The sequence below is a fragment of the Pantherophis guttatus genome, chromosome 9 (assembly GCF_059756535.1).
Source record: "Pantherophis guttatus breed Tessera chromosome 9, ASM5975653v1, whole genome shotgun sequence".
Taxonomy (NCBI): Eukaryota; Metazoa; Chordata; class Lepidosauria; order Squamata; family Colubridae; genus Pantherophis; species Pantherophis guttatus.
This window is the reverse complement of record NC_142071.1, coordinates 3,043,979-3,071,547: the sequence shown is the minus strand read 5'-3', so window position 1 is coordinate 3,071,547 and position 27,569 is coordinate 3,043,979. Positions and strand designations below refer to the sequence as shown.

General features: G+C 41.0%; 3 protein-coding genes and 1 long non-coding RNA gene across 4 annotated transcripts in view; 1 reads left to right on the top strand and 3 right to left on the bottom strand.

The window, feature by feature from the left end:
* Positions 1-628: 628 nt before the first annotated feature.
* Positions 629-6,197, bottom strand: LOC148112458 (uncharacterized). The gene is made up of 3 exons (XR_015729387.1): positions 6,167-6,197; positions 3,300-3,331; positions 629-792 (listed from the first exon to the last, which is right to left on the bottom strand). It is a non-coding gene; the product is annotated as an uncharacterized LOC148112458 (long non-coding RNA).
* On the top strand, positions 6,123-20,996 carry LOC117676055 (histone H2A.V). The gene is made up of 5 exons (XM_034435211.3): positions 6,123-6,539; positions 14,608-14,685; positions 16,934-17,047; positions 18,312-18,441; positions 19,721-20,996. Exons 1-5 carry the CDS (start codon positions 6,537-6,539, stop codon positions 19,780-19,782), a joined length of 387 nt encoding a protein of 128 aa, XP_034291102.1. The 5' UTR covers positions 6,123-6,536; the 3' UTR covers positions 19,783-20,996.
* On the bottom strand, positions 18,980-23,253 carry LOC117676052 (heparan sulfate glucosamine 3-O-sulfotransferase 1-like). The gene has a single exon (XM_060683528.2). The coding sequence runs from the start codon at positions 23,251-23,253 to the stop codon at positions 22,318-22,320; it is 936 nt and encodes a 311-aa protein (XP_060539511.2). The 3' UTR covers positions 18,980-22,317.
* Positions 21,376-27,569, bottom strand: part of POLM (DNA polymerase mu) — a 29,811-nt gene continuing 23,617 nt past the window's right edge. The window contains exon 14 of the mRNA XM_087875806.1: positions 21,376-23,532. The gene's annotated coding sequence lies outside the window, so the exon portion shown is untranslated. The remainder of the gene's footprint in view (positions 23,533-27,569) is intronic.

Sequence of the window (27,569 nt, the reverse complement as noted above, 5' to 3'; positions counted from 1 at the left end):
GCTCGTATCCAGGAGAATTTCTGCCCGTTTGGTTTGAAATAGTTCCTGGGAACTTATTCAGCTGGCTTCTCCAGAGCGCTGGTCCTCGTTTGTTTGTGGACGAAGGCTGCCATCTGGTGCCGAATCCAAAAGGGTTGTTGCGAATGTGTTTTAAGCATTGGGTTTCACGTATCTTGATTTGGGAATAGGTAGATTTTGAATACAATTTGGAGTGGGGAGAATAGTGATTGATGGGTGTTGTCCAGAGAAGGGCTTAGAACAGGGATGTCCAACCCTGGCAAATTTAAGACTTGTGGACTTCAATTCCTAGTATTCTCCAGCCAGCATTCCCACAAATCAACATTTGGGATTTCATGGCCATCCTGGTTATTCTGGATGGAATAAGCAACTGTACATCTATTCATGCTTGTCTTTCCAAATTATTTAAAAAAAAAAAAAACCCAACATTTTTAAAGTTGTAAAGCTGCCGTGGACATTTACGTATCAGAGGAAGTAGTTAAGGATTATGAGCATTGTCCAATTGGCACAGACCTTCCCCTGTGGGTTTTTCCCTCCCTGTTTCAAAGGACGGAACCAGCCCATATCCCAAAGTTCCTTAAGTGGAATAAAAAAAGCATTTATACTTAACATGACTTGCTTTGAAATAGATGTCTGTCGTCGCTCTAATCATCCAATAGCAAAGGGTATATCTTGGCTGCTTGAAAGCTACAGGCTTAACCAGGTTAGCTGAAGAGCGACTGAGCAGATTTGCATGGCATACTCATCTTAGAGTTCAGCCTCCCTGGTATCTCTCTGTGTGTGAGAGAGAGAGAGTGAGTGAGTGAGAGAGAATTTAACATGTGTGAACAAGTCCTTTAAAATGAATTCATTCATTAAGAAAGTCTGTTGCGCAAACATAACCACTATGTTATTTCCACTTTAAGCCAATAAAGATTATCAGTAAAGAGGAAAGCTGACCAAAAGTGGTGGGTTGAACATTATCCCCAGAGGTCTTTTAATTATTATTTCTGATTCTTAATCATAATCCATCTCATTTTCTGCTCCTTGGAATCCAGGCACATCCATGGGATGGGGCACGTGTCTCCGAAGTCAAAATGGAAACGCATTTTGTAATTTGTGTCCATGGAGACTAAGCTAAATGGCATAATTCATGTTATTTGTGCTGGTGAGGGATAGGATGCTACTGTATATCTTTTTGTACTGTAGACGTAATGATGGAATTTGTTTTTTTTCAGCTTCTTCCTATATGCAAAGGATTCTTTGTAAACAGCACCCTGGAGCAAATGAGTGAGGAGGAGACCCAAACTCATCGGTAACCTCACATTACAATGAACAAGGACACACTTCCTTCTTGGACTTTGCCCCAAGTTTCCCCATTATGTTAGATTAGAACAAAATCTTCTCAGTAACCCACAGATGATCCGATGCATGCCAGCTGCACCAATGGCACTTGGGAGGGAATGGAAGAGATCAAGGGGATCAAAATATCTCCCCTACCAGGCAAGTAGCAAATCAGTTTTAATATTTGATGGTTGCATTCTTGCACCTCAAGCCAGTCCCTTTTTCTCTGTCCAATTTGAGAACAGAAGATCGACTTCCAGAGCCTCTTTCAAAGGAGGAAAAACACTGCACTTTTCTAATAGGTGGAAATCGTCTTGTTTTTTAATCACAAGACGATTGAGAAATGTATGTGAATGTTCTTTCTTTCGTTTTATCAGCATCTTTGGGGCTTCTCACACTTCCTTCAAACTGCAGGGAAAGACAACTCTTGGGATGGGGGAGAGAAAATGTTCTAAATTGGTAGCGCTGCTGCTGTCATTCCCAGCCAATATCAGAGATTTTCCTCGTTCCTTGCAAATCAGGGGTGAAAGGGGCTTCTTCTTTTTTTAATGTTGACAAAGTCACATTTCAAAATGCTATTTGTATCCACTTCCGGGACTTGATTGAGACCCACAGCAGGAATTAAATTCTGAGCAATTGTGCAGAGATTTTGGATCTTGGACAAAAAGAAGCTGACTCGGCCATCTCACCAGCAAAGGGCAGCTGTCTTCCCACTTGCCTTCTCCACAATGTAGGGTGACTCCCCCCCTCCGTGCTTTTAATATACCTTTACTCCACCCCCGCCCTTTATAGCCTTCAGATGCCAAAGCAGAGAATAATGTGCAACAGGTGCCAGGATGCCTGTTGAGTAACGGGTGCTACTCCTGCCAGGGCTGAGCCCATCCTGGCCGTGACCTCTGATGGTGGGGTGGGGTGGTCACAGATGCTGGCTCTTCTCCCAGAAGGGCAGGTGCGCGATGATCCACCAAACACAGCCTATTGTGCGAGTCTCTGGTATGAGGACTAGAGGGGTTGCACATGGAACAAGTACCAGCTTATGTAGGCGGGTTTCACCCAATGGGCCCATGCCAGCTGCAAGGAAATAGTTTTGGGACGGACTGGAGTAGACTGGGAGGGGTCAGCTTGACCCATACATTCCCTGCCTTATACTAAGTCAGCTTTTGTGGCACTGAATCAATATATGCAATCAAGCTAATGATACTGTGATCTTTGGAGCATTGTGGTGATATTTTGTTTTATTTTATACAAACTCAGGCCTGAGGTTCCTAGAAGAGGAATTTCAGGCAAGGCAAATCAGTTTGCATTTGCGCTATAAAACGGTTCAGGCTTGGATTACCCGCATGGGCTGCAGATATTTGGGTAACCACTAGATGGCAGTAAAAGTGCAATCATTACCCATGTCATATATGGTAAACCATGTTTTAACCATGGCATGTTAGACATGTCATAATGGCTGTACTCATATAGACTGCTACACCAAAATACATTTAATTGCAAATATCCCAGTCCTCCATCCATACATATCCAGAGAGAGCCCGCAAAATACAGGTAGCCAACTTACATGTTCGTTTAGTGACCATTCAGTTACAATGGCACTGAAAACATGACTTATGATCATTTTTCACACTTATATCTTTTCAGATGGTATCTATTTCATTCATTCATTCATTCACTCACACATTTTGCTTTAATGAACATCTAAGTGGTTTACAAGCCTGTTTAAAGTAACTAATATAATATTATGGCAGCCACATTAAACATTTGCAGTGGTCTGGTGTGCCCTCTCATGGCCAGTGAATTTTACTGCATCTGATGGAAATTATGGAACAAATCTGTAGATGATGCAGGGAATAAAATTCACAATCACCATGACAGAATACGCTAGATGGCGTTATGAAAACTGAATTCAGCCAAGAAAAATATAAAGTTTTACATTTAGACTCATTGAATAAACTTACAGAAGACTGTTTAGGATGAAGGACTCCTGGGCCTGTCAAAGATACAAAAGGCAACAAAATTGTGATTGACTACAAACTGACCACAAGAATTCAGTGTAAGGTAGTTTCAAAAAAATATAAATATGGCTGTATTACCAAAACTATGGTTATACAATCATATTCTTATACAATCAAAATAAGAAGTAATCATTTTACTTAAGTACTATCTGTTTTGGAGTGCTGCACTTGTAGATATAAGCAAATTGGAAATAATTTAAAAGTTAGCACCAATATATTTGGGATATTTATTTTTGTACACTTTTTTCTTTGTTGTTAGTGTTGGATGTTTTTAGTCTATTTTCTTTCTTTGTTTTGTATTTTATTGTTGGTGATAAAAGAATAACTGTTTAAAAAAGTCAGCACCAAAAGAACAGAATACAAAGGACTTTATATACCAACAAGATGCAAAATTTTATTTTTCTCTGCAACAAGGACTAAATCTACAGTAAAGGACTTATGACATTAGTGACACCTTTTTTAACCTCACAATTAATTTTAAATATGGTTTGATTATATATATAACTTCTTATACAATCAAAATAACCTTTCTTCCCCAAGATTTTTTTGCGTGTGGTCTGATGGCTTTAAATGGCTTAAATTGACTATCTCGATTGCTTAAGGTTCACATATCACACTAAGTTGTGATTAACTGAAACCAGGCTTTGATGAACATACTGCATTGACTGAGTTCTAAGCCAAAACATGTGGCTTTGTATTGTGAATCCAATGTTTTGGTTTATTCAATAAATCATAGTTAACAAAGCAATGGCTTAGTGTAGTTGAGTCATAACATTGTAACTTCCAGATATGTGGGTGTTTCTTTAAAATAGGCATATAAAATTAGACACATAGGATTCACACACTGATGCAAATTTTTGCATGCTTAATTTAAGTAGGAAGACCAAAATGGCTGGGTTCCGATCACATAGTAACCTAAGAACATAGTTTAAGAACATTTAATTCAACCCATATGCCAAATTAAATAAAATGCATGCATATGGGAAGTCAGATTTTTAAATTTTTAATGACTGTATAGTTTAAAAACAATAAATTACTCCTCCTCCCCTAAATAGGCTAAAATATGTGGGATTTTGACACTTTCTGCAGCAAATCTTTGGTACTTTGGAGCAAGCATTAAAATAGTGCTTGATCAGTAACTCCGCCATACTTTATAGCCCAATGCATAAGACTTTTTCTATCCAAAGCCCTATTTGACTCCAGTCATTCAAAGCTGACTTCTTCCAGGACTGAAACCTCTCATTTCATTGATGAAATAAAACTAATATACTCAACATTTAAACTATTTTCCACATCCGCCCCATGAACTAAGGAGGCTGTGATTTTAGGCCTTCCTTAGATGACTTGGGGCCAAACCCTCTTGCTCAGCCAAACCACCTCACAGGATTGCCTGGGAAAAAAGAGGATCAGTTAACCAAATACAGGTTGTCCTTGACTTACAACAGTTAGTGAACATTCGAAGGTGTAACGGCGCTCAAAAAAAATGACTTATGATTGTTTTTCACATGAAAATTGCAGCAGTTGAGAGCTGTGTGCAATGAAATTTCATTTTAATATATGTCAATTAGTGTACATTCAAAGTGACAATAAAGTTATTATTCTATTCTTCATTCCATTATTCTATTCTATTCTATTCTATTCCTATTTCTATTCTAATTCTAATTCTATTCTATTCTAATTCTATTCTACCCTACCCTAACCTATCCCCATGGTCACATCATCGAAATTCAGACGCTTGCCAACCGACTCATATATATGACAGTTGCAGCATCCCGGAGGGGGGGGAGGGGTGGTCATAACCCGGGGATCCCCTTTTGCAACCTTCTGACTAGCAGAAGCCAGATTCACTTAACAACCCTGTTACTAAATGAACACATGAAGCGATTCCCTTAACAACTATGGCAAGAAAGGTGGCAAAACTTTGGGGCAAAACTCTCTTAGCAAACGTTTCACTTAGCAACACAAATGTTGGGCTCCGCTGTGGTCGTAAGTCGAGGACTACCTGTATAACTTTAAAAGCAACAACAAAGTCGTCCCATCCTTTTTTACTATCACATGAATACAGAATCGCAGGGCTGGGAAGGGACCTCGGAAGGTTTTCTAGTCCGACCCCCCCCAACCCCATCAAAGAAGAGACCCAAGGCCAGTTCGGACACCGACCCTGCCGGTCGTGCGAAGCCCCGGGACCCCCAGACGTCGCGCCTCGCCGCTTTCTGCCCTTCCAAGGAGCGAGTGAGGATATACCAGGCAGGCACTTCCAAGGCATCGGGTTCAGGGAGGCGCTGGGGATGATGGGAGTTGAAGTTCAACCCCCACCCGAGGGCATCGGGAACCCCCCCCGCGCGACCCCCTTCAATTTTTAGCCGCGTCTCCCTCAGAAGAGCCCCCGGTGGACTCGATGGGGCTCCCTTCCACGAAAAGGCGGCGGGGGGAGGGATCCCGCGGGGTCTCCCCCCCCCTCACAACGTCAGATGTTTTCGCCTCAGGTTCCCCGTTTTTGGCGGGGAAAAAGAAATGGAAGCTCCGCCTTCCGAAGGGATTCCTGTCAGCGACGGGACTGTTGTCCCCACACGCAGGGATCAGTTTACGGGGCAGCCCCGGCTGGAGCGCCCCGTCCTGCGTGTGTGAGGAATATAACTGTCAACAGCCTCCGGGATCCATTTTTAACCCTCTCCGCGCAAACAAACAAGGGGGGGAGAGTTAGGGAAAAGTCACAATATGGGCGGGAAACTCGGCTTGCTGCCGATTGGCTCTTAGCGCCGCCCTTCAATCGGTGCCGCCCTCGAAAAACGACGGCTCCTGACGCTTACTGGAGCTCAAGCCTGTCACTCCACCCTTTTCCTTCGGCGGCGGGACCACCTCTCGTCCCGCCTCTCCCTTTCGCTCTCGCTGACGTGCCGTGTGCAAAGGAAGAGTGGGGGGGGGAGGTTGGTGTTTGGTGGAAAAAAAAAACAGCCGTTAAACGGGCCGCGGGGCGGGGCCTCCGCGAGGAAGTAAGAAGCCTTAATTGGATTGGTCAAGGCGGGAGGTTCAAACTAGCACGGGCGGCCCTGATTGGCCCGGGGTGGCCGCGGCAGGCCAGGCTCCCTCCTCGCGCCCAGGCGGGTTATTGTCTCTCGACTTTCGCAGGCGGCTCTCGCGCGGAATCGGGACCGGACTTCGCCCAGGAGCGACGCAAACATGGTAAGGAAGGCCGAAAAAGCCGCGCGACGAGCGGGCCGGAGCGAAGCGTGTGAGGGGAAAAAAAAAAAAAACCGCTCCCGTTCGGCGGGAAGCTCGTGAGGGGATTCCCTCACGGCGGCCGTGTGTGAGGGACGACTCCCGCGGTGGGGGTGTGAGGGGGGGGAATGCTTCGAGTCGTCGCCGCCGCCGCCGCTCCGTAGGAGTCGTTCCGGTAAGCGAGCGGCGGGCCGAGCCGTCTTTTCTCATTGGGGCGGCGGAGGGTGAAGCGGTTCCCTCTTCCGTTTGGCGAGCGGCCCAGGGAAAGCCCCGCCTCTCGGTTACCGCGCCGCGCGGGGAAAGATTTCTCCCTGCTTTTCTTTCCCCTTTGGCTCCGGGAGCGCCTCATCCCGGCGCCGGTCCCCGGAGCGGAGAGAGAGAGAGAGAGAAAAAGAGAAAGAAGGACTCGGCGGTTCCCCTCAGACTTACCGAACCCGCCTTCTCCTCCCTTCCCCCCTACCCCGACTTGGGGTGTCAGTTAGCGCCCCGCCGAAAGAGCCTCGGCCCGTCCGTCCGTCCGTCCCCCGGGTCCGAGCCACGGCGCTTGGCCGGCGCTTCTCGGTTTCCCGCGCACGGCGCCTCCCTTCCCCTCCCCCCCCCATCCAAACGCGGCGCTGGCCGGGACGGGTGTCGCTTTCCCGAGCCCGGCTGACGGGCCCAGCTCCGGCGGTGACAGCCTGGCACGCTGGCAGCCCCTATCTGCCGCTGAGGGAAGTGGCACGGCGGCGGTTCCTTCCTTCTCTTCTCCCCCCCCCTCCCCGCTTTATTATTATTATTATTATTTTTAATATTATTTTTCCTCAACGGGACGTGAGCCGGGAGACGGGGCGGGTTTTCTTCCCCCAATCATCCCGGGTAATTTATATTCGTCCGCTTTGGCTGAACTGACCGAAGCCATCCGTCCCCGTCCCCGTCCCCCCCCCCGGGTGGGGAGGGTGACATTGTGGGGTTGCTGGGAAAGTTTGTGGGGGGTTTTTTTTGGGGGGTGTCCTCCATTCTGTTCCAAATATAAGTTCCCAATAGGGTCAGGAAAAGCCGCAGCTGCAGTTTTTTTTTTTTTTTTTTTTTGTACTTTTTCCAGCTTGAGGTTTGAATGATTTCTCTAAAGTGCTTCTTCTTTCTTTCTTTCTTTCTTTCTTTCTTTCTTTCTTTCTTTCTTTCTTTCTTTCTTTCTTTCTTTCTTTCTTTCTTTCTTCTTTCTTTTTTTGCTGCTGCTGTTTAAGGAGAGGTTGCTTTTGGCTAGAAGGCTCAAGATGGCCTTTTTTTTTTTTCTTCTTCTTTTCTTTCTTTCCCGGGTAATAACTTGCAGCAAGGGAAAACATCTGGGATCTGGGGTGTCCGGCTTTGGCCACTTTTAAGACTTGTGGACTTCGTCTCCCAGAATTCCCCAGCTTGTGGGGGGGCGTTGAAGGGCGCAAGTTGCCAAAGTTGGACAAGCCCGGGTGTGGATAATATGTACAATAATGGTCTTCTCCATTACTTGCAAAGTGCAGAAGGGGAGTGAGAAATAGATTGTTTTGACGATTGGCGAAGGATGTGAGAAAAGGAAAAAGGTACGGCAAAATAAACTTATACCCTTGTGAACTGCATTCTCTGTAACTTTTTAAACCATCCTTACTCCTTCTACCACTTCACTTTCATACATTCTCTTTGTCCTTTAGCTTGTCTCACATCTCCCTCACGTGGGTTTCATCAACCCCATCCAACCAATCGCAACTTTTTCAATTTTATCCATTCAGTCACTCTTATACATTTGCTTTGGGATTTGAACTTCATACATTTGGTCTGTTTGACCATGCCAGCTTAATGTTTATACTGGCAGCTCATCGTTCTGATTCATTCAGCACCAGTACATTTTCTAATCTCTTCTCATTTTACCATGTTTCCCCGAAAGTTTATTGTTTTTAACCCCGAAATAAGCGCTTGGCCTTATTTTCGGGGAGGTCTTATTATTTTGGGGTAAATGGAGCAAGATGGGACTCCTCTTGCCGTCTTATCTGATTTCAAGCTCTGCGTTTAAATATTTTTGGGGAGGGCTTATTGTAGTGCATGCGCTCAAAAGCCCAATTGGGCTTATTATCAGGGGATGTCTTATTTTGGGGAAAACAGGGTAGTTTATACCCTGCTTTACACTCCATTTTTGCTCAACATTTCTGCAGGCTCAGTTCTCATTTCTAGATAGTAATATGACCACATTCTTGCAAGGCTGTTTTTGGTTTTTGACAAATATTCATTACAACAAGCCATGTATTGATATCCATTATATTTCTGCCAATATGTGCACATCTTAAACTTTCTCCATTCAAGTTTACATTTTATCTTTGATATTTCATTTTGAGATAACATTATTTGTTACATCACATAGTCTTTCTGTCAATGGTTGAGAATAATTTTGACTCTCAGCTAATGACATGCCATCACCCAGAGAAAAGTGCGTGCATGTTTGTGCATGCAGTTAAAGCATCTCTGCTATGACCATAAGTGTATCATACGTTTATGTATAAATATGTTCACCATGGAAATATCACATTTTCATTTTATACTTAATCTTTCATTAAGCATTCCATCTATTTTCACACATGCTTTACTTCTGTAATGTATTGTTCTTATCACATTCAGCAGTCTTCAATCCCATACCGGTATGAAACATTCCTTAATTCAAATCTATCCACACTATCATATTTTCCCCCCTAAAACCAACAAACATGGAATATAGTTTATTTCTCACATTCATTCATTTCTTGAAAACCTGCTAAAGAGTCTACACATGCTTGGCATAAAGCTGCATCACATTCCCAAGTTTTGTCCATTATCACCTCAACTAATCTCCATTAGTTTTGTTTTTACCTTTTCCTGTATATAATAGAAGAAAATTAACAGCATTCTTCCAGTTATCAGGCATAGATATAGTCTTCACATATTAAAAAAAAATTGCAAGGCCATTCCATAAATAAACCACTGCCACATTTTAAGATTTTCCCAATTATGCCATCAACAGCTGCAGTCTTATCATTTTTCAACATCCGGACAGCATTTGTGAATTTCTTCTCAACCATTTTTTTCTTTGACAGTAACAGTTACAGCTTTGGTTCAACTCCACACTTTGACATAACAATAACACTCCCATAAAATACACCATTCCTTTCAGTTCTGTCGTTGACACTTTAAATATATATATGTTTTTTATTACTGTGCATTTTGAAAATAATTCCTTTCTCTAACTATATTATTTGCAGCAATATGTTTTGTTATTATATTATATGCTTTACACAATATCCTTCTATCACCTTCATTTTTCACAACAATTATTCTCTTTTTTGCATTTTTTCATAATTCCACCAAGCATTTTTCATATTTCTCATTACTATAACTTTACATGCTTATGAGGCAATTTATAATATTTCTACTCTGTTACAAGCTGCTTCCACATCCTCTTTCCTTAAACTCACTTTATACATTCAGTTGGGAAATTAATCTGTTTTCTTACATACAGGACCCATGCTTTCTTTTCATGTGGCCATCTTCTTTCTTTTAGATCTCCTTTTTCTTTCATATCCATTTTTTCCAAAATCCATTCTTAATACAATGTCTCATGTTCAGAAGTTCTTGTCAACATTGTAGCTTTCATTACTTTTTTAGTCTTTCATGAATAATCAAAAATACTTCTAGGTTTATATTCATCCTTCTGTGTGTACTTATGAATACAGTTCTTCAATCATGTATTTAAAACAAACATCTTTTTTTAATCAAATGCTAAAACAGTAATTACTTTCATTCATTCTTGGATTTCCAGATAGTCCAATCTGTACTGTCTTGAACTTGTTCCCAACTATCCATTTTATGTCATCAAAATCTAGGGTTTTTTTTTTTTCCCACCATGAGCACATTTATTCAAAATGTTGTGCACTTTTTCCAAAATTCATCTTTGGTTCTTTCATTATCACTGTTCATTAGAATGCTGCATGCAACTGTGTTTTTCCCCAATAAGAATTCCTGTTTCATAGGCATCCATAGTGTAGATGCCACTTACTCATACTTATTGATATATTTTTAACACTTTCATTCATAACGAAACCTATATTTTTACTTCCCAGCCTTCATTCATCAATTCCACTCAAGAACATTAGACTATCCTCATTCACATTGATTATACCCCTCTCCGTTCTCTTAGTTTCAAAAGTACACAATATATCTATTTTGCTTTCATTCTTTTCATTTGCTAATTCATGCTGTTTATCATTTAGTCCATTTGCTTTCCAAGTCCATGTTATACAGGTACTATATAGGCCCCTAGGTTAATATCCATGGTCCTATATAGTAACCACCACAACATATGAAAAATTAAGACTTGTGTTGGTTAATCAAGATTTTTACTTTATATTTTTAGGAATGTAAAAAATTAGACTAAGTTACCCACTTAAGTTATATCAGCATTGCTTGGAGCATTCTCTGTTAATGATAAGAATAATACTGCTGATTTGGGTATTTTAGCCAGTACGATGCATGAAATAAATTCCTGTTTTATGCCAAGAACATTTACACTATTATTTTTGGAAGCTAAGACCTTGAATCTAGAGCCTATCTTGCAAAAACAATATACTGTTGCCTGCATCCCACTGCATGCGCTTGGGTTGTAGCTAATTTATCCAATAAGTTTAGAATAGGATGTACCTAATAGTAGAATGCCCATTAGAAAGCTGTTTTCATCGTATTTTTAAACAAACTTTCAATCGTAACTATCACTGTGAGATAGTACTGAAATGGGACCTTTTATACCATGCCCCTTAATTTGAGATAGATAGATAGATAGATAGATAGATAGATAGATAGATAGATAGATAAGAATATATATATATATATACACACACATACATACATACATACACACACAGTATTGTTTGAAAATAAATATATTTAAATCTTGTTTTACAAGTCAGTTTATGCCTTGTCATCTGTCTTGTAGCTCTGCTTAAAATGACTAAAATTAGAGTAGGCTCAATAATAGTGTTACAAAAATAAATAACTTGGCAATTGCCTGTTGATATTTAGAATTAGCATTGCATATTAGAGTAAATTGACTTTAGGAATGTATTTAGGGAGTCTGGTCTGGGATTGTATTTTAGAGGATAGAATCTCACAATTTCAGTGTTAGAACACTATTGCAGATTAATAAACTAATTATAACAATTGCTGTACTGATACTAATGGCTGACAGCAATTAAGGATATTGTAGCCCAAAATCTAACTTTGGATACATTTTTATCTGCACATGAATTAAATATCTTTTACCATTAAAGCTTATCTAGAATGGATGGAGGGAAGGCTGATTAGGGAAAACTAAAGCTGACCACCTGCTTTAGTTCTGAACAGGAGTTTTGACATTCATGTCCTTATTTGATGTAAAGGATCTAGTCTGAGGCTTAAAGAACTGATGTTTTGATAATTCACTGTCACTTGTATTTATTAATAAAACTCTTTTTTCCCCATATGATGAAAAAATTGCATAACCAGAAAAAGGGTTTCTTGTAGCATTTTGCAAAAGTGAGTAATATTTGCGCATGTAACAACTGTGGGAAGTGTAAAGGGGCAAGATATGAAAAAGTTGGGTGGTGCAAGAATAATTTTAGAGAAAGTTATACAAGGTTGCAGTTCCAAGTGTACAAAGTAGGAAATGAGCTCCCCCACTTTTATATGTGCATTTTGGTGTTGCGTGAATAAAAAGAGTGGAATTTATGCATGAATTTGTCATTTTGACAATATTGCTGAAGCCTCTGATGCTGAGTGCTCTTCAGGCGATTCTAGGAGCCTGGGAAAAGTTGATGTCTGATATAGGACCTCCTTTTTAGACATAGTTGCTGTTAACTGATAAGCTTCTGCATTGCTAGACTTCTGGAAAAGGTTGATAGGGTTAGAATCAGCCAGGTAGACATTGTAATTAAAAAAGCAAAATCTCCTAAACTCAATTCTGATGTACTTGGTTCTAAACAAATCTCCAGGGTAAAAGGACTCTTTGGAAAGTAGTCATAATTCAAATTCCCTTTTTGCAATCACCACCTGCCTAAGCTGATGAAAGAGAAGAATATCCTCAAAAGTTCTTAAGTAGGCAGCATTATCATAAATTAGTCTCTATAACATAAATTGTTGATTATATATAGGAGAGTATTCAGGCTGAACAGCTCTCTAATTTAGTTTAATTTACATGCTAATATCTGTTTAAAAAAGGCAAACTTAACTTAGGAAAGCTCAAATGTCAAAATGAGATAAGACCTTGTCTCTGGAGCACGTGTGTGCTACAACAATCTATATCTGAGAGTTGGAAGCAAGTGGTTATGAAGTATTTGAATATCTTAGTTGTTTTTGAATGACCTTTTTGGTATTAGATTCTAGGATATTGATCCTTTTTAAATGTCCAAATAGCATCTTCATGTACTGAATTATAGTTTCAATCACACCACTTCTGCATTAAGGCTATTGAGGAACAATTCCTACTATCAAAGAAATTGTGGATGAGTATCAGAGTCCCTACTATTGTACCATGGAAACTTAAAAAGTTTTGTGATCTGAACATTCTTAAAAAGTATTTCATGGCAGACGTTTATGAATAATACCCAGTATTGCAACAGGAGTGTTGTTGTGAGACAAATTTGGTCATTAAAAATAGGAGTGTGCACACTTTTAATTGTCTATATAATATTTAAAAAAACTCTGAATGCTGTTAAATGACGTAAGTGGAGAACTACCTATATTTAGTTTGAGTTTGGAAGGATAAATAGTATAGAAAAAGCAGTCAGCTTTATATAAGCTAAAGGTGGAGGCTTTCTTCTTTGTTTTTGTTAGCAATGAAATAATAAGCTTTTCATCCAATAATTGTAGTAGATGTTTGCTTAGCAGATCTGGGGAGGAGGTTTTTGGAAAAGTATATGTGAGAGTGATGAAAAAAGAACCTAACTGGGATTGGTAAATATGTTTTAAATTTCCCCAGATCCAAGGCAAAGAGACTATTAAATATTCTGTGCTTGGTTGGAACATTGCGATGCAATAATAAGAGGATTTGGGGTCATAAGAGTCACTTGTTTAATTGAGTGGCTACAGAAATCAAGTAAATAAACAATGCAGTACTAGACATAAATAAAAAGTCAATATGGACCATTTTACATATATGTAAATAAATAGGTTAATATGTTCATAACTCATACCATAGATTTATCTCTCTGTACAGCCAACAGCTATTGAGAACAGCCGCAAGTTGTATCTATGCTTTATGCTCACACTGAGTAAGCACACGAAGTAACCAACAGCTTTTGAGAATGAATTGCTTTTAAATACACCTGTTTTTTGAAAGTCATAGTATCTTCTTTGGGGCACAAAGGATGAAAATGGAAAAAAGTTTCACTGAGTATTGGCTTTAAGTCTTGTCCTACATGCGTTTCATAACAGCCATATACATTTAGAAAAAAATTGAGCAAATGTTTAGCAAAAGAATCCTATCTAACTTTATAGAGTTTCTTTTTTTACATATAAGTTATATATATACAGTATATGTATATATACATATGGCTAGTTATGTATGTTCAAATGATGAACTATATTTTCAAATTTTGTGACTTGGTCTTGGACAAAACCAAACCAACCTGCAAGGTTGGTTGTCTGAGAGAATCAGCCATTGTCTGTAGGTGTAAACATAAGCTAATGTTGCTGTCCTAAAACTTTTTTCTTGAATGAATTGTCCCAAAATATACATGCTTACATATGTTTATAGTATTAAATTGGATATATGCCTAGATTTACTTGTGGCCAATGTTTGATCTTGTGGTTTTTTTTTTTCTTCAAAATACTTTTGTCTGCATGTTTGCATTGTGACAGGAAAAGTCTGAAGAATGGACTTCCTTTTGAAGAATTCCATCAAGATTGTAAATATGAGTTGGTAGCAGGAGAAAGGTCATTGCTACATTTGATACATGTGACATGCATTTCAAAAGTAGTAACACAATGGGCATTATGGAAGATTGATCTCCTGTTATGCTTTTTGTAGGCTGGAGGCAAGGCTGGCAAAGACAGTGGAAAGGCCAAGGCAAAGGCAGTATCTCGCTCGCAAAGAGCTGGGCTTCAGGTAAGTTTTCAGGCAGCCTTTCACAGACACGTTTATTTGTATTTTCTCACGGTCCTAATTAAATTTGGGAAGTACAGCCTTCTCTGTTTGGGGCATAGAAGCATTCATTATGCATTATTTAGTTCAGGGGTGTCCAACCATGGCAACTTCAAGACCTGTGGACTTCAGCTCCCAGAATTCCTCAGCCAGCCATGCTGATTTAATTTATTTAATTTTGTAATAGATTGTTAACTGCTTTTTCAGTCAGACAGAATTCTAAGCAACTCTAAAAGTCTGTTTACCTGGATAAAAGAAGGCTGGAACTGCTTTAGAAGGAGCTGCTTCTCCTTCTCTTTTCCGAGGTTGACTGACATATAAAATTAAGCCCTATTGTGATTTGCCTTATATTGTCCTAGCCACTTATATATATATATTTTTTAAAAAACATTCTGGTTGGTTTTATGTCTGTAGTAAACCAAGTCTTAGTGGATATTTTTCCAGGTGATTGGAGAGTGACTTGGCTTTCTTTTTAACCAGTTCTTGCCCTTTATTTTTAATCAGTTTTCCTTGTGCTATCTGGCTGTAATCTGTCAACAGAAAGTTGCCTTTTTTTAAAGCTATCGAATCTGGGCTGCAGAAATTCAAATGGCACTAGATGGCAGCATCTGGTGGTTGCCCAGAATTTTGAGAGCCTAAAACTAGTCTTCGTATGTGTAAAGATGATCTGCCTTGAGACACTAGGAGATGCTGAATAAAGTGAGCAGTGCTTTTCCTTTCCAACAAATGAATTTAAGGCTTAGCCGTTTTATATATTGGGACGCTTGCCCTAAAACAGTGACCCAAAGTCATCCAAGGCAAGTGATTTTCTTTAGAGACTGGAGTCCACATTCCTTTATCCATGTACTAGTGACCCAGGAAAATTAAAAATACCCCATCTCCTAAGTCTCCTCTAGCGCAAGGGTCTCCAACCTTGGCAACTTTAAGCCTGGCGGAGTTCAACTCCCAGAATTCCCCAGCCAGCTTTGGTGGGGAATTCTGGGAGTTGAAGTCCGCCAGGCTTAAAGTTGCCAAGGTTGGAGACCCTTGCGCTAGCAGACACTCCAGATCAGATGCCAGAGGAGGAAGCCCAGATCAGAATGCTTGCAACAAGAATATAGGCTCCTTAAAAGCAGGCAGGGCTGTACTTTGTACTGCCTAACAGCGCCTGAGGGAGAAATATGCTTCACTGAACTGGGTATTTAGAAGAATTTCTCAGGAAGATACTTGTTCTCTGGCAGTTGCAGCCATGCGTAAGAAGAAGCTCATCATCCTTGCTGATTCCTTGGCCTTCCTCCTGCAGAACTTTGAAGTTCAGGAGGCTGCTTTGGTCCTATCTAACATGTAGCCGTTTCATTGGCTTACATCTTTTAAGAAAGAGAAAAGACCTCTCCTTACTCTTGCCCTCATTCCGGAGCTCTGGGTTCCTAAATTTAAAGTTTACCTATCCAAAATGTTACATTAGTTTCTAGGAGGAAGCTCCTTAATTCCATATTTTAGTCATATTTCAGAAGCTACTGCCCAAAGAATGTTTCCACTCTCTTGCACCAGCTGTTTGCTGTTTATAGTTAAAGCCCCAAATTTGTGAACTTTGTACAGGTTTCTGTTCTTTTTTATTGACTCATAACAAAGTAGCATTAAGGAGGAAGCTCGTCTTTCCATAAACACGGGCTGGCATCTTATCTTTGGAAATTAGAATATGTTAGTAAAAAAAATTGTTTGCTGAATCATGTTCTTTCCTATAGTAAAAGCATTCTGGTTTTATTATACAGTAGTGTTTATATCTCATATTACTTTGATGTGGGATTTTAATCCTGTGCATCTTGCAAGATTTGCTACATTGTCTTAGGTTTATTGAATACAAATTATTATTTTTAAAGTTATAAAACTATATCTATTTGTGAACGAATGAATGACCTTATATAAGTCAATGCTAGTTTGCCAACATTATCAATACATCTTATACCAGAGAACTCCAGATTTTTATGCCTACACCTTGAACTCTGCCAAATAAATTATGTCATTTTCTTAGTTGCAATCCCAGTAATTGTGTACTTGGGCATTTGGTTGTCCGGTGTAAAAAAAACAGCCGCTTATATCCAGACTATACATTACTATAGGATATGACTGGATCAAGTGCCTTCTACCTCTCTGGAAACAGGTGACAGATATGGACTGTCAGTTAAAGTTTCTTGAAAGGGCATGTGTGCTAAAGCAGTCCTTTTGCTTCTAGTTCCCAGTGGGCCGTATCCACAGACACTTGAAGACTCGCACCACAAGCCATGGAAGAGTTGGCGCTACAGCTGCCGTGTACAGTGCTGCAATTCTTGAATACCTCACTGCTGAGGTAGGTTGCTGGAATATGATATTCCTCTAACGCTTGGATATTGAATGCTCCAGTTCTTTATACCTACCATTTCTTCATTTTCCCGAACATTTATTTTATTTGATCTATTCTAATAGTTGTTTGCAAGCTTACACATTTTTTTGCAAAAGCTGTTTTATTGTACACCTTTCTGTTTAGATTTATAAACACCATTATAAACACACCAGAAAATTTAGAATACAAAATATTGAAATAGCAAACCCTGTTGTATACTCTTTCCAATTAGAAGAGGTTGAGTAAGTCCCCATTAGTTCTCCCTTATGTTTTTAAAACATTTAAAATTGTAATTCATTACAAATATTTCTGAGGAAAAGAAAATATTTAATAATGAAGGTATTGCTCATCATTGTATACGTTCTGGACTTCAGGAGGCATGTTTTTAATTGAAGAAAATTAATATTTTCCCTAACTAAAAAAGAATGAGCCAGATAGATATATTTAGACATTATACTGCTATAAATATATATGCATTCATTTTTGCTACAATTGTTCCAAAAGTATCAATCACATATGAATATCCAATTATGTATTTGCCTTCAAAATTTCATAAAAAGCTACCAACACAGTTCTATGTGCCAATTTCGTGCAACACCTTAGCACTATTGTGGATCTTATCGTTAAGTATAATTGTAATATTCATATTACCAACATGTTAGATCAGAATTATCATAAGAAAGGGTTTATCAAGTTTGCAACAATCATATATGTAACACAAACTGATGTTCCTGTAAGACAATGTTTCTCAACCTTAGAAGCTTGAAGATGGGTGGACTTCAACTCCCAGAATCCCCCAGCCAGCGCTGCTGGCTGGGGGATTCTGGGAGTTGAAGTCCACCCATCTTCAAGCTACCAAGGTTGAGAAACACTGCTGTAAGAGATATTAATCTTTTGCATCATTACTCTGAACTTGTTGGGCACAAAAGGCCAGCTCCACATGAGAAAGTGCAATTAAATTGATTTATTGCTAAAAGTCTATGCACACAGGACTCTTCTCAACTAATGGTCAGCACCTGCTTAAGAGTTAGATACGGGACAACTGAATTCAAGGCGCTGTGGGGATTCTAGGCTGATCCCTCTTTAGACTCTGCCACTCCTCCTCCTCCTATAGAACAGTGAAATGTTTACCGCTATTTGCAAAAATTAAAATATGCAAGTTAAGCTTGTTTTATAAATAAAAAAAAAAACCCTAGGAGACTAAAATATGCCGCTGTATTTATTCCCACAGGTGTTGGAGTTGGCAGGCAACGCTTCGAAGGACCTGAAGGTAAAACGCATCACTCCACGTCACTTGCAGCTTGCCATTCGTGGGGATGAGGAGTTGGACTCCCTTATTAAAGCAACCATTGCTGGTGGAGGTACGTATCGTCGTAGCTTCTGAACTTTAACTCTTTATCCAAGGCAGTTCAGTTCCCATTTCAGTACACAGGTAGTCCTCGACTTAACAACAGTTCATTTAGTGAACAAAGTTACAATGGCACTGAAAAAGGTGATTTATGACTCTTTTTCATACGACCGTTGCAGCATCCCCATGGCCGTGTGATTTGCATTCGGATGCTGGACAACTGGTCCATATTTATGACGATTGCAGTGTCACGTGATCCCCTTTTGCGACCCCTCTGGCACAGTCAACAGGGACGCCAGATTCACTTAACCGTGTTACTTAACAACTGCAATGATTCACTTAACAGATGTGGCAAGAAAGGTCATAAAATGGGGCAAAACTCAACACATTTCTCACTCGGTAACCTAAATTTTGTCTCAGTTGTGTTTGTAAGTCAAAGACTACCTGTACAGGTATTTGGCCTACATTCTTTGAAGTGTAAAAAAAATGAAAATCAGCCTATTATATATGGAGAGAAATATTTGAATGTTGGAAACAATGTTTGGCAGCAGTGAAACTTCTGGAACTTTTAATGTTTCAGGACAGTTGATAAACACAGTACAAGTTTGAAGTTGCCCAACATTCCTGAAGTGAAAAATATTATTAAAAAATATTCCAGCTCATATTTTTGTACAGGGTATTACTTTATATATATACATCAGTTCTGCACTTTTTGTCCTTAATTAAATTAAGACAATTTATTTAGCAGAGCTATAGTCCCAGGTTAATTTTAATTGAAGCGCAAACATTGGGTAGCCTTTCCTGAAGAAAGAACACTCCGTCTTCTATTCTTTTTCCGTGTCTAGATCAAACTTTAAACTGCCAGAACGAAACCACTTTCTTGACTTTGCCATTAGCCAAAAATAAGTCATTACGGTACATGTTTCTGGTAGTAGCTGTCATACCAGCAGATGGGCCGGACTCTGTGTCTTTCCACCTTCACAAAGTGTGTTGTTATCCGCAAAGAGCCTCCACTTGTGCGCATTGGTTTCACGTTTAGGTACTCCGACTCTCAACCTGTTCAGGGTCCTCCAAGTAGTATAAGGACGTTTTCCTCTTCCATGAAAACCCTTTTCACTCAAAATATTGGTTGAAGTATGCAATTAAAAGAATAGTAGTTGCTTGAAAATGTGAAGTTGGAATGGGGGAGGGAAGAAGAGATGTTGACGGGTTTGTATAAGTATTGATCAGTATCTTAAATCTTGATGGGATCGTGGCTATGTCTCCTCATCCTTTGCTCTCTCTCTCTGCAGGCGTAATTCCTCACATCCACAAGTCTTTGATTGGAAAGAAGGGACAGCAGAAGACTGCGTAAAGAGGCGCTTTCGGCAGCCCGCTTCCTCCCTGTCATTGTACTGTAATTGGGACAGAAGAAATATGGGGATATGTGGAATTTTTTTAAAAGAATAGTTAAATGGAAGAGCATAGACAATTGACTGTAGACTTAAAACATTTGTATGTTCTAGATTTAAAGTTTGACAAAAAAAAGTACCCTGTTATGTGGCAGCAATTTGTGTGTTGATTGGCTAGGTTTCTCCCATGTGTTTTATACAAAAATGGAACTGATAAAACCATTTTTTACAAAACCTATTCTTGTGTGTCATTCTGGTATACAAGGGATAAATCCAGTAAAATTGAATTGAAATGTTTAGAACAGTCACACATTCTAAACTTGGATATAGCCACAATCATGGTTAACTTTGTTTACTCTTGCTTATTAACATAGAAATCAAAGTCCAGATTTTAATGTCACTTAAAATAACTTCTATGAATTTTAACAATACAACTTTTTTTTTTAAAAAAAATTCTTTTTGCCGAAAATCTTTTCTCTAAATTGCTGTGCTGCACAAACATGGAAAGTGTCGCAGTGTCATATTAGCAAAGATGCCCATCCTGAATTTTGCTGCTCACAGCTGATAATCTCACTGAAGGTGGTGGCTTTGCAGTGAATACTGCTGTATTATTGAACCAGCTCAGTTGCTTTTGTTTCAGTATTATTTTGTTTTGTTCTGACAAACATTTCATCTGTAACAAAATGCTAAACAAGCAATGTTGCCTTGATTACAACTGGAAAGGTTACCACTTTGGTAACCCTCTAAGAGAAGAGCCAGTGTTTCTTTCCACTACTAAGTTTCAGAACTGCTTTACACACTAGAATTATAGGCATGTTGCTGATTAAATAATCATGGCAGAATGGTCTCAAATCTCCAAATTCTTGGCTTACCTATAGTCGTTATCAAATTAATTTGTATAAAATTTTATCTTGGTTATAATTCCAGAATTACTCTGATTAGTAATTTTAGATTAGTTTATCTAAAACTATAAGGAGTTGCAGTCTTTAAAGGAGATTATTGTTAAGAATTTTGGATTGAAGGAGGTCAAATAGGGTTTCGGTGGTTTCTCCATTCCTATCCGTGTGGATGGCTATTTGTATTTTTAAGTACTATTCACTATATTCCTGTGCATTGTAAGTAATTTTAAACATTGTCCTTATTAAAATAGCTTTCAAAAATGCTACATATGGTAAAAGTGAGTGAGGTGAAATTATTTAGGGAAGTTAGATGCAATGGCCAATTTGGATACAGAAGGGACTTTGCGTTACATTTGCTGATTCCATGGTAACTGGTAATCTAACAAAATACTGTCCTAACAGGCGATATTTATATAATAAAGTAGATCGTTGAATTTGGCATAGTTTTTTTCCCCCAGATGTCCCTTCAGTAACAGTGTTGTAGCAGATTAGCACTGCTATAGTAGGAATAGGGTGTTTCTTTTCTTAGGAACATTAATCAATATCACTCTTGTGTAATTGATAACCTGGACTGGCGGCTACAGAACAGACAAGGCTTCTGTTACTAAAGGCTCAGCATTCCAGGAGTTGGAACTTCCATACTGAAGATGCTGCAACTTTTTATTTTTGATGATGGATTAACAATGTCAACAATGCTTTGCTAATGAAAGAGGCTGTTTTCTAACAGATAAATAAAAGAGAAAGGATTGATTGGAGTGAAAGGTTATTTTTGTCAGGAGTTGAAGACAACTAATTTCCAGGCGGTTTAATGCATTAATCACAGTGCAGAAAATTAATACACTTGTTGCTAAGATCCAAATGTTATTGTTACTTGGCTATGTTTTAGGCAGATGGCTGAAATGGATGTGAGTTTAATGGAATACCTGTAAATCCTAGGATTAATTTAATTTACTCATTATTTCTTAGATGTTGATTGAAAGAAATACTAAAGGCCCACAATCAAAGTGCCAGTGTGTCTCTTGGACAGAAAGGCCACTGAGAAGAAAGGCCTGATTTTAAACTCTAATTAAATTATTTCTCATGGCAAAAGTCTTACCTGGCACCTTGGGGTCCCTGACAGTAAGAACTGTATAAGCTAAATAGGGATGCAAATAGCTTAGTTTACAGTGTTGGCTAAAAAAGAGATGCTGAATTCAATTCTTGCAAGCTGTTTGTGGGAATATGGGGGCACAGGTCAACAACAGAGCTTTTCCCATGGTTCATTAAATACAAGATTTTCAGGAAAAACAGTGGACCTACATCCTATAGCTTAAACTAAAATTTTTGGTTTTTTTCCCCCGTGGGGGGGAAAAAACCATAAAGAGCATAATTTCACCTGCTGGGCTTGCTAGAAAAGTGAAAACATTTTTATCAAAACGCTTTTTGCCTCAAGTGGGTTCCCCAAGGTTCTTAAAACCTCCAACTTCAGGCTTGGCTGTTTCACTGATAAACCGATTTACCATACAGTGGTAGAGTTGAACTTCCATTTCGAACGAAAAATGGGAAGATTTTTTTGGGTGGAACATTCACGGAACGCCCAACTCGGCCTCGACGCAAGACTCAGCACCAGTTGAAAGTCCTTCCCACCATGGCAAAAAAGTCCTCGTTGTGCTGACTGAAATAGGTGCAGAGTCTCTCCAGCAGCATTTCATCCACGGTGGGGTGAGGCCGGCCTTTCGACGGGTCAAGGCAGTGCCGTTCTCCTCCGGCCTGGAGGCAAAAGAAGCCCTTGGTTTCGTTGAAATAAAAGTTGTCCGGGCCTAGGTAAGGCTCCAGCCCCAAAAACTGCTCCACGTGACGCATTTCCGAGAGCGGCTGCCGTATTAGGCCGCCTCCGTCTACCACATGAATTTGTGTTGTAGGAAAGAACTCCAGCCACCGAGCCAAGTGTAGCGCGTAGAGGCTGCGTTGCATGGCCTTATAGTCGGTGTTCAGCTCTTGGCCCCTTTTTAGGATTTCCTCCAAGGACTGGTACGGTTTCTGCCGCGCTTTGCGATTGTAGAGGACCTGGGTGTAATCGGACACCAACCTTTCCACAGGATCCCGCACAATCAAAAGGAGCTTCACGGATCTGTCCATGGTATAAATCCGTTCCGGGGCCTCTAAGGAAGCAAAATAGCCTGGCGTTTTTTCCACCGTGATCTGAGTGCTGTGAGAATTGGGCATCTGTTGGCTGTACCAATCCAGTCCCTTCTGGTAATTCTCTTCCACGTTGAAGAAATGGATCTCGGAGTGAGCCGCTGCCACCTGGGGATGCAGATTCAGCATCTCCAGCAAAGCCCGCGTGCCCCCTTTCCTCACACCAATAATTATGCCTTTGGGTAGCCGCTGCTTCCAATCGTCCTCCAGGGCATCGGAGTCGTTCCTTTTCCACTGGTCCAGCAGGTCATTCATGACCTCGGAGTCGTTCCTTTTCCAGTTGGTCTCCCAGCGTCCTTCTTGCGTGTAAATTTCAGACATCTTGAGGCATAGAAGCAGGAGGCAAATTCTGGCCATTTCTGAACCTTTTCTGGAGATGGGATACCGACCGGTATACAGATAACGGTAGAGGTAAACTCTGCAATTCTTAATCCTTCATACCTGAACCTGCTGACAGTTCGATCTCTCCTCTACCCGCCTCCTTTCTACCTAGGAAGGGATCCTTTTGTAGAAAACGATGTGCCACATTCACAATGTCTACTGCCTGCTGGTATTTCACATTCCAATGCCCAGGCTCACAGCAATGCAAATGAAGCCTTCAGCAGAAAGACGTTTGCTCAAGGAAGTTGTCGTCACCTGAAAAAGATAGAAATATTACTACAAAGCTCAAATCTCTGTTATCCTGTTACTGAGAGGCCAAGGATACACGGCAAATCTAAACAGGCAGATATATTTATTTATTTATGTTATTAAATTTCTATACCGCCCTTCTCCCGAAGGACTCAGGGCGGTGAACAGCCAGAAGATAAAACACAGAGATACAAAAATTTAAAGCAGATTAAAAACGAATTAAATAATTTGGCTGAATTTAAAATACTCCATAATTTAAACAGATTAAAATTTGTATTTAAAATTTATATTTAAAAGGGGAGAAGATTTAGGCCAGGCCAGCTTGATGAAATAAAAACATTTTAAGCGTGCGATGGAAGGTGCGCAGATCCGAGATCCTCCGTATCTCCGGGGGGAGCTCGTTCCAGATCGTAGGTGCCCCCACAGAGAAGGCTCTCCCCCTGGGGGCCGCCAGTCGACATTGTTTGGCCGACGGCACCCGGAGGAGCCCCTCTCTAAGGGAGCGTACTGGTTGGTGGGAGGCTATTGGTGGTAGCAGGCGGTCCCGTAGATAACCAGGTCCTAAGCCACGGAGGTTCCCCTCTTGGGCTAAACCATCACATATTTGTCTTAGCATATTGTGTTAGCGAGTGGTGCGGTGGCCCAGAGGTGGAGCTCTCGCCTCATCATCAGGAGGCTGTGAGTTCAATCCTAGGGTAGAGGCAGATATTTCTTTCTCTGAAGCACCATGAAAATAGATCTGCTGAACAAAGCTCCTCATTGGCGACAGGAAGGGCATCCGGTTTAATGAGTCCGGGAAACCTCAGGAAGGATTACTGTATCAAGACTTTAAGGCTCCAAACACTAGACCCAGGTCAGTGCTCTTCAAATTTGGCAACATTGAGATGTGAGGACTTCGATTGCCAGAATTCTGCACTCAGCAAGATGGCTGGGAAATTGTGGAAATTGAAGTCCACACATTTTAACATTGCCAAATTTGAAAAACTCTCGATCTAGATTGTTGCACACAGAGTTAGCGTTTTTTCTGTCTTTTAAGTATCTTTGGGGTTATCTAGAGTTTTGCAGTCCTCCCCACCCCACCCCCGTGGCCTACCTTGTAAAATATGGATTTAGGTTGGTTGGGGTAAACCTGGATACACACTTATCCCAAAACTTTTATTCCTCTTAGTTTGCTATTGATACAATATACTTTTTTTTTTTTTTAATTTGATTTATATGCCACTCTTCTCCAGAGACTCAGGGCGGCTTACAGTGCGTTAAGCAATAGCCTTCATACTTTTGTATATTTTATACAAAGTCAGCTTATTGCCCCCACAAACTGGGTCCTCATTTCACCTACCTTAGAAAGGATGGAAGGCTGAGTCAACCTTGAGCCTTGGAGAGATTCGAACCAGCAGAAATTGCAGGCAGCTGTGTTAATAACAGGGTGTGTAGACCACTGTACTATCAAGGCTCTTTTCCTTGGACTTCGGTAAGGCATTTGACAAAGTAGACCACAATCTACTTCTTGGTAAGATAGAAGAATGTGAAATAGGCAGCATCACCACCAGATGGAGTCACAGTTGACAGGCCCACTGCATTCAAGGTATAGTCCTCAATGGAACTACCGTGTTTCTCCCAAAATAAGACCTGGTCTTTTTCCCCCCCCCCCTCCAAAAGAGGCATTTGGTCTTATTTTGGGGGAATCTCTTCCACTGTCAGCCCCGCCCATCAGGAGCCCCTGTAGCTGCTGCCAGCCTAGCCCACTTCTGCAGCCGCTTGCCACCACTAGCGCGTGGTGCCCCGCGGCCTCCGTTTTGCCGTCAGAGGCCTTCGGAAATGCCTGACTGAAACGGAAACCAGGGCGACGCATGCATCAATCTGGAGCTCTTTTCTTGACTGCGGTGGCCTTTCCTGAAGGCCTCTGACAGTGAAACAGAGACCAGGGACGACGCGCATAAATGGCTGCCGCAGAAGAAGTGGGCCAGCAAGGTGAGGCAGGGGTCGGGGTGTGGGAGGCCCTGCTGCAACTGTCTTAATGTAAGTGGGTGCAGGGCACGTGGAGCAGCTCCACCCCCCATCCCCACCCTAGTTTGATTTTTACCTGTGCACCTTGTCTCACCTTGTGCAATGGAGTGGGCAGGGTCTTAACGGGCTTATTTTGGGGGGTAGGGCTTATATTGGGCGCACGTGTAAAAATCACGCTAGGTCCAACACTTTAGATTTAGAAGATAGGCTCCAGATTCAGAAGGCTCTTGACAGACTTGAGCAATAGGCCCTCTCCAACAAGATGCCCGATGGCTCAGCAGACTGATAGCATTGTGATTAACACCAGCTGCCTGCAATTACTGTAAGTTCGAATCTCGCCAGGCTCAAGGTTGACTCAGCCTTCCATCCTTTCTAAGGTAGGTGAAATGAGGACCCGGTTTGTGGGGGCAATAAGCTGACTTTGTATAAATATACAAAAGGATGAAGGCTATTGCTTAACACATTGTAAGCTGCCCTGAGTCTCCGGAGAAGGGCGGCATATAAATCAAATTTTTTTTAAAAAGAAAAAAGATGCGGTTCAGGGGGGGGGGGAAGCAAGATCCTGCACTTAGGCAGGAAAATAAATAATAAATGCAGGTATAGAATAGACGGTACTGGGCTCAGCGGTAGTTCACTGTGAAAGGGATCTAGGAGTCCTCGTGGACAACCACTGGAGTATGAGCCAGCCGTGTGCTGCAGTGGCCAAACAGCCAATGCAGTCCTGGGTTTCTTCGGAAGAGCTTCATCTTCATCAAGATCACGAGAAGCCATAGCACCACTTTAGACTGTACTGGTGAGACCACAATTGGAATACCGAGTCTAGTTTTGTTTGCCACGATACCAAAAAAAAAAAAAAAGATTCTGAGACTCTAGAACAAGTGCAGAGAAGAGCAACCAAGATGATAAGGCTTCTGGAAGCTCAACCGTATGATGAACGGTTAAGGCGGGCGTCAGCAACCATCACGGTTGTAGGGTCTCCTGCTTGGGTGGGTGGGGGTTGGACTAGATGACCTCAGAGATCCTTTCCAACTCTGTTAATCTATTAAAAACCTCCAAGGTGCCTTCCAGACCTATAATTCTCTCTCTCGTCCAGAAAATTTGAATCTCCGATTGAGAAATGGATCGCCGGGAAGCTCACCTTAAAACAAACGGCGCACTCTCAATCGTTACTGTTAAGAGAAATCTGAAAACAAGAGCAGCCCTACCTGTGATTTCCTTCCTCAGGTGGGACTTTGCTCCCTGCTGTCCCCGTAAACCGAAATTCCTCTCTTGCTGCTTTCGAGCTGCAATGTTTTCTTTTTTACGCTCCAAGGCCTCGTAGCTTAGCTGGCTGTACTTTTTGTCCTTCAAACAAAGACAAACCGACCTCCACTCGGAGGCTCCGGCTTGCCAGATTCGGCGCCAAGGAGAATTCTTGGGTCCGCATGAACTGAGCGGAATTGCACAACTTCTCTTGCGTAACTAAACAAAACATCAGCAAAATGCTGAATTTCTTTCTTTGGGTGGAACCTAAAACTACTCGCCTTCCAGTTCTCAAGTTTCTGCCCATAGACAGTCCTCAACTTACGACCCACAACTGAACCCAAAATTTGCGTGAGGCTTTTGTTAACTCAACTTTGTCCCGTTGGATGACCTCTCTTGCCACGGTTGTTAAGCGAATCACGGCAGTTGTTCAGTTAGTCACGCGGTTGTTAAGGGAATCTGGCTTCCCCGTTGACTTTGCTCATCCGAAGGCCGCAAAAGGGGAATCACGTGTGCGACTATCATAAATGTGAGTCAGTTGCCAATCTCTTGACTTTGGGATTGCTGCAGTGCATGTGAAAAATGGTCATAAGTCACTTTATTAGAATAACAGATTTGGAAGGGACCCTTAGAGGTCTTCTAGTCCAACCCCCTGCTTGGCAGGAAACCGTACACCACTTCAGACAAATGGTTATCTAATCTCTTCTTAAAAACTTCCAGTGTTGGAGCATTTACAACTTCTAGTGGCAAGTCGTTCCATTGATTAATTGTTCTCACGGTCAGGAAGTTTCTCC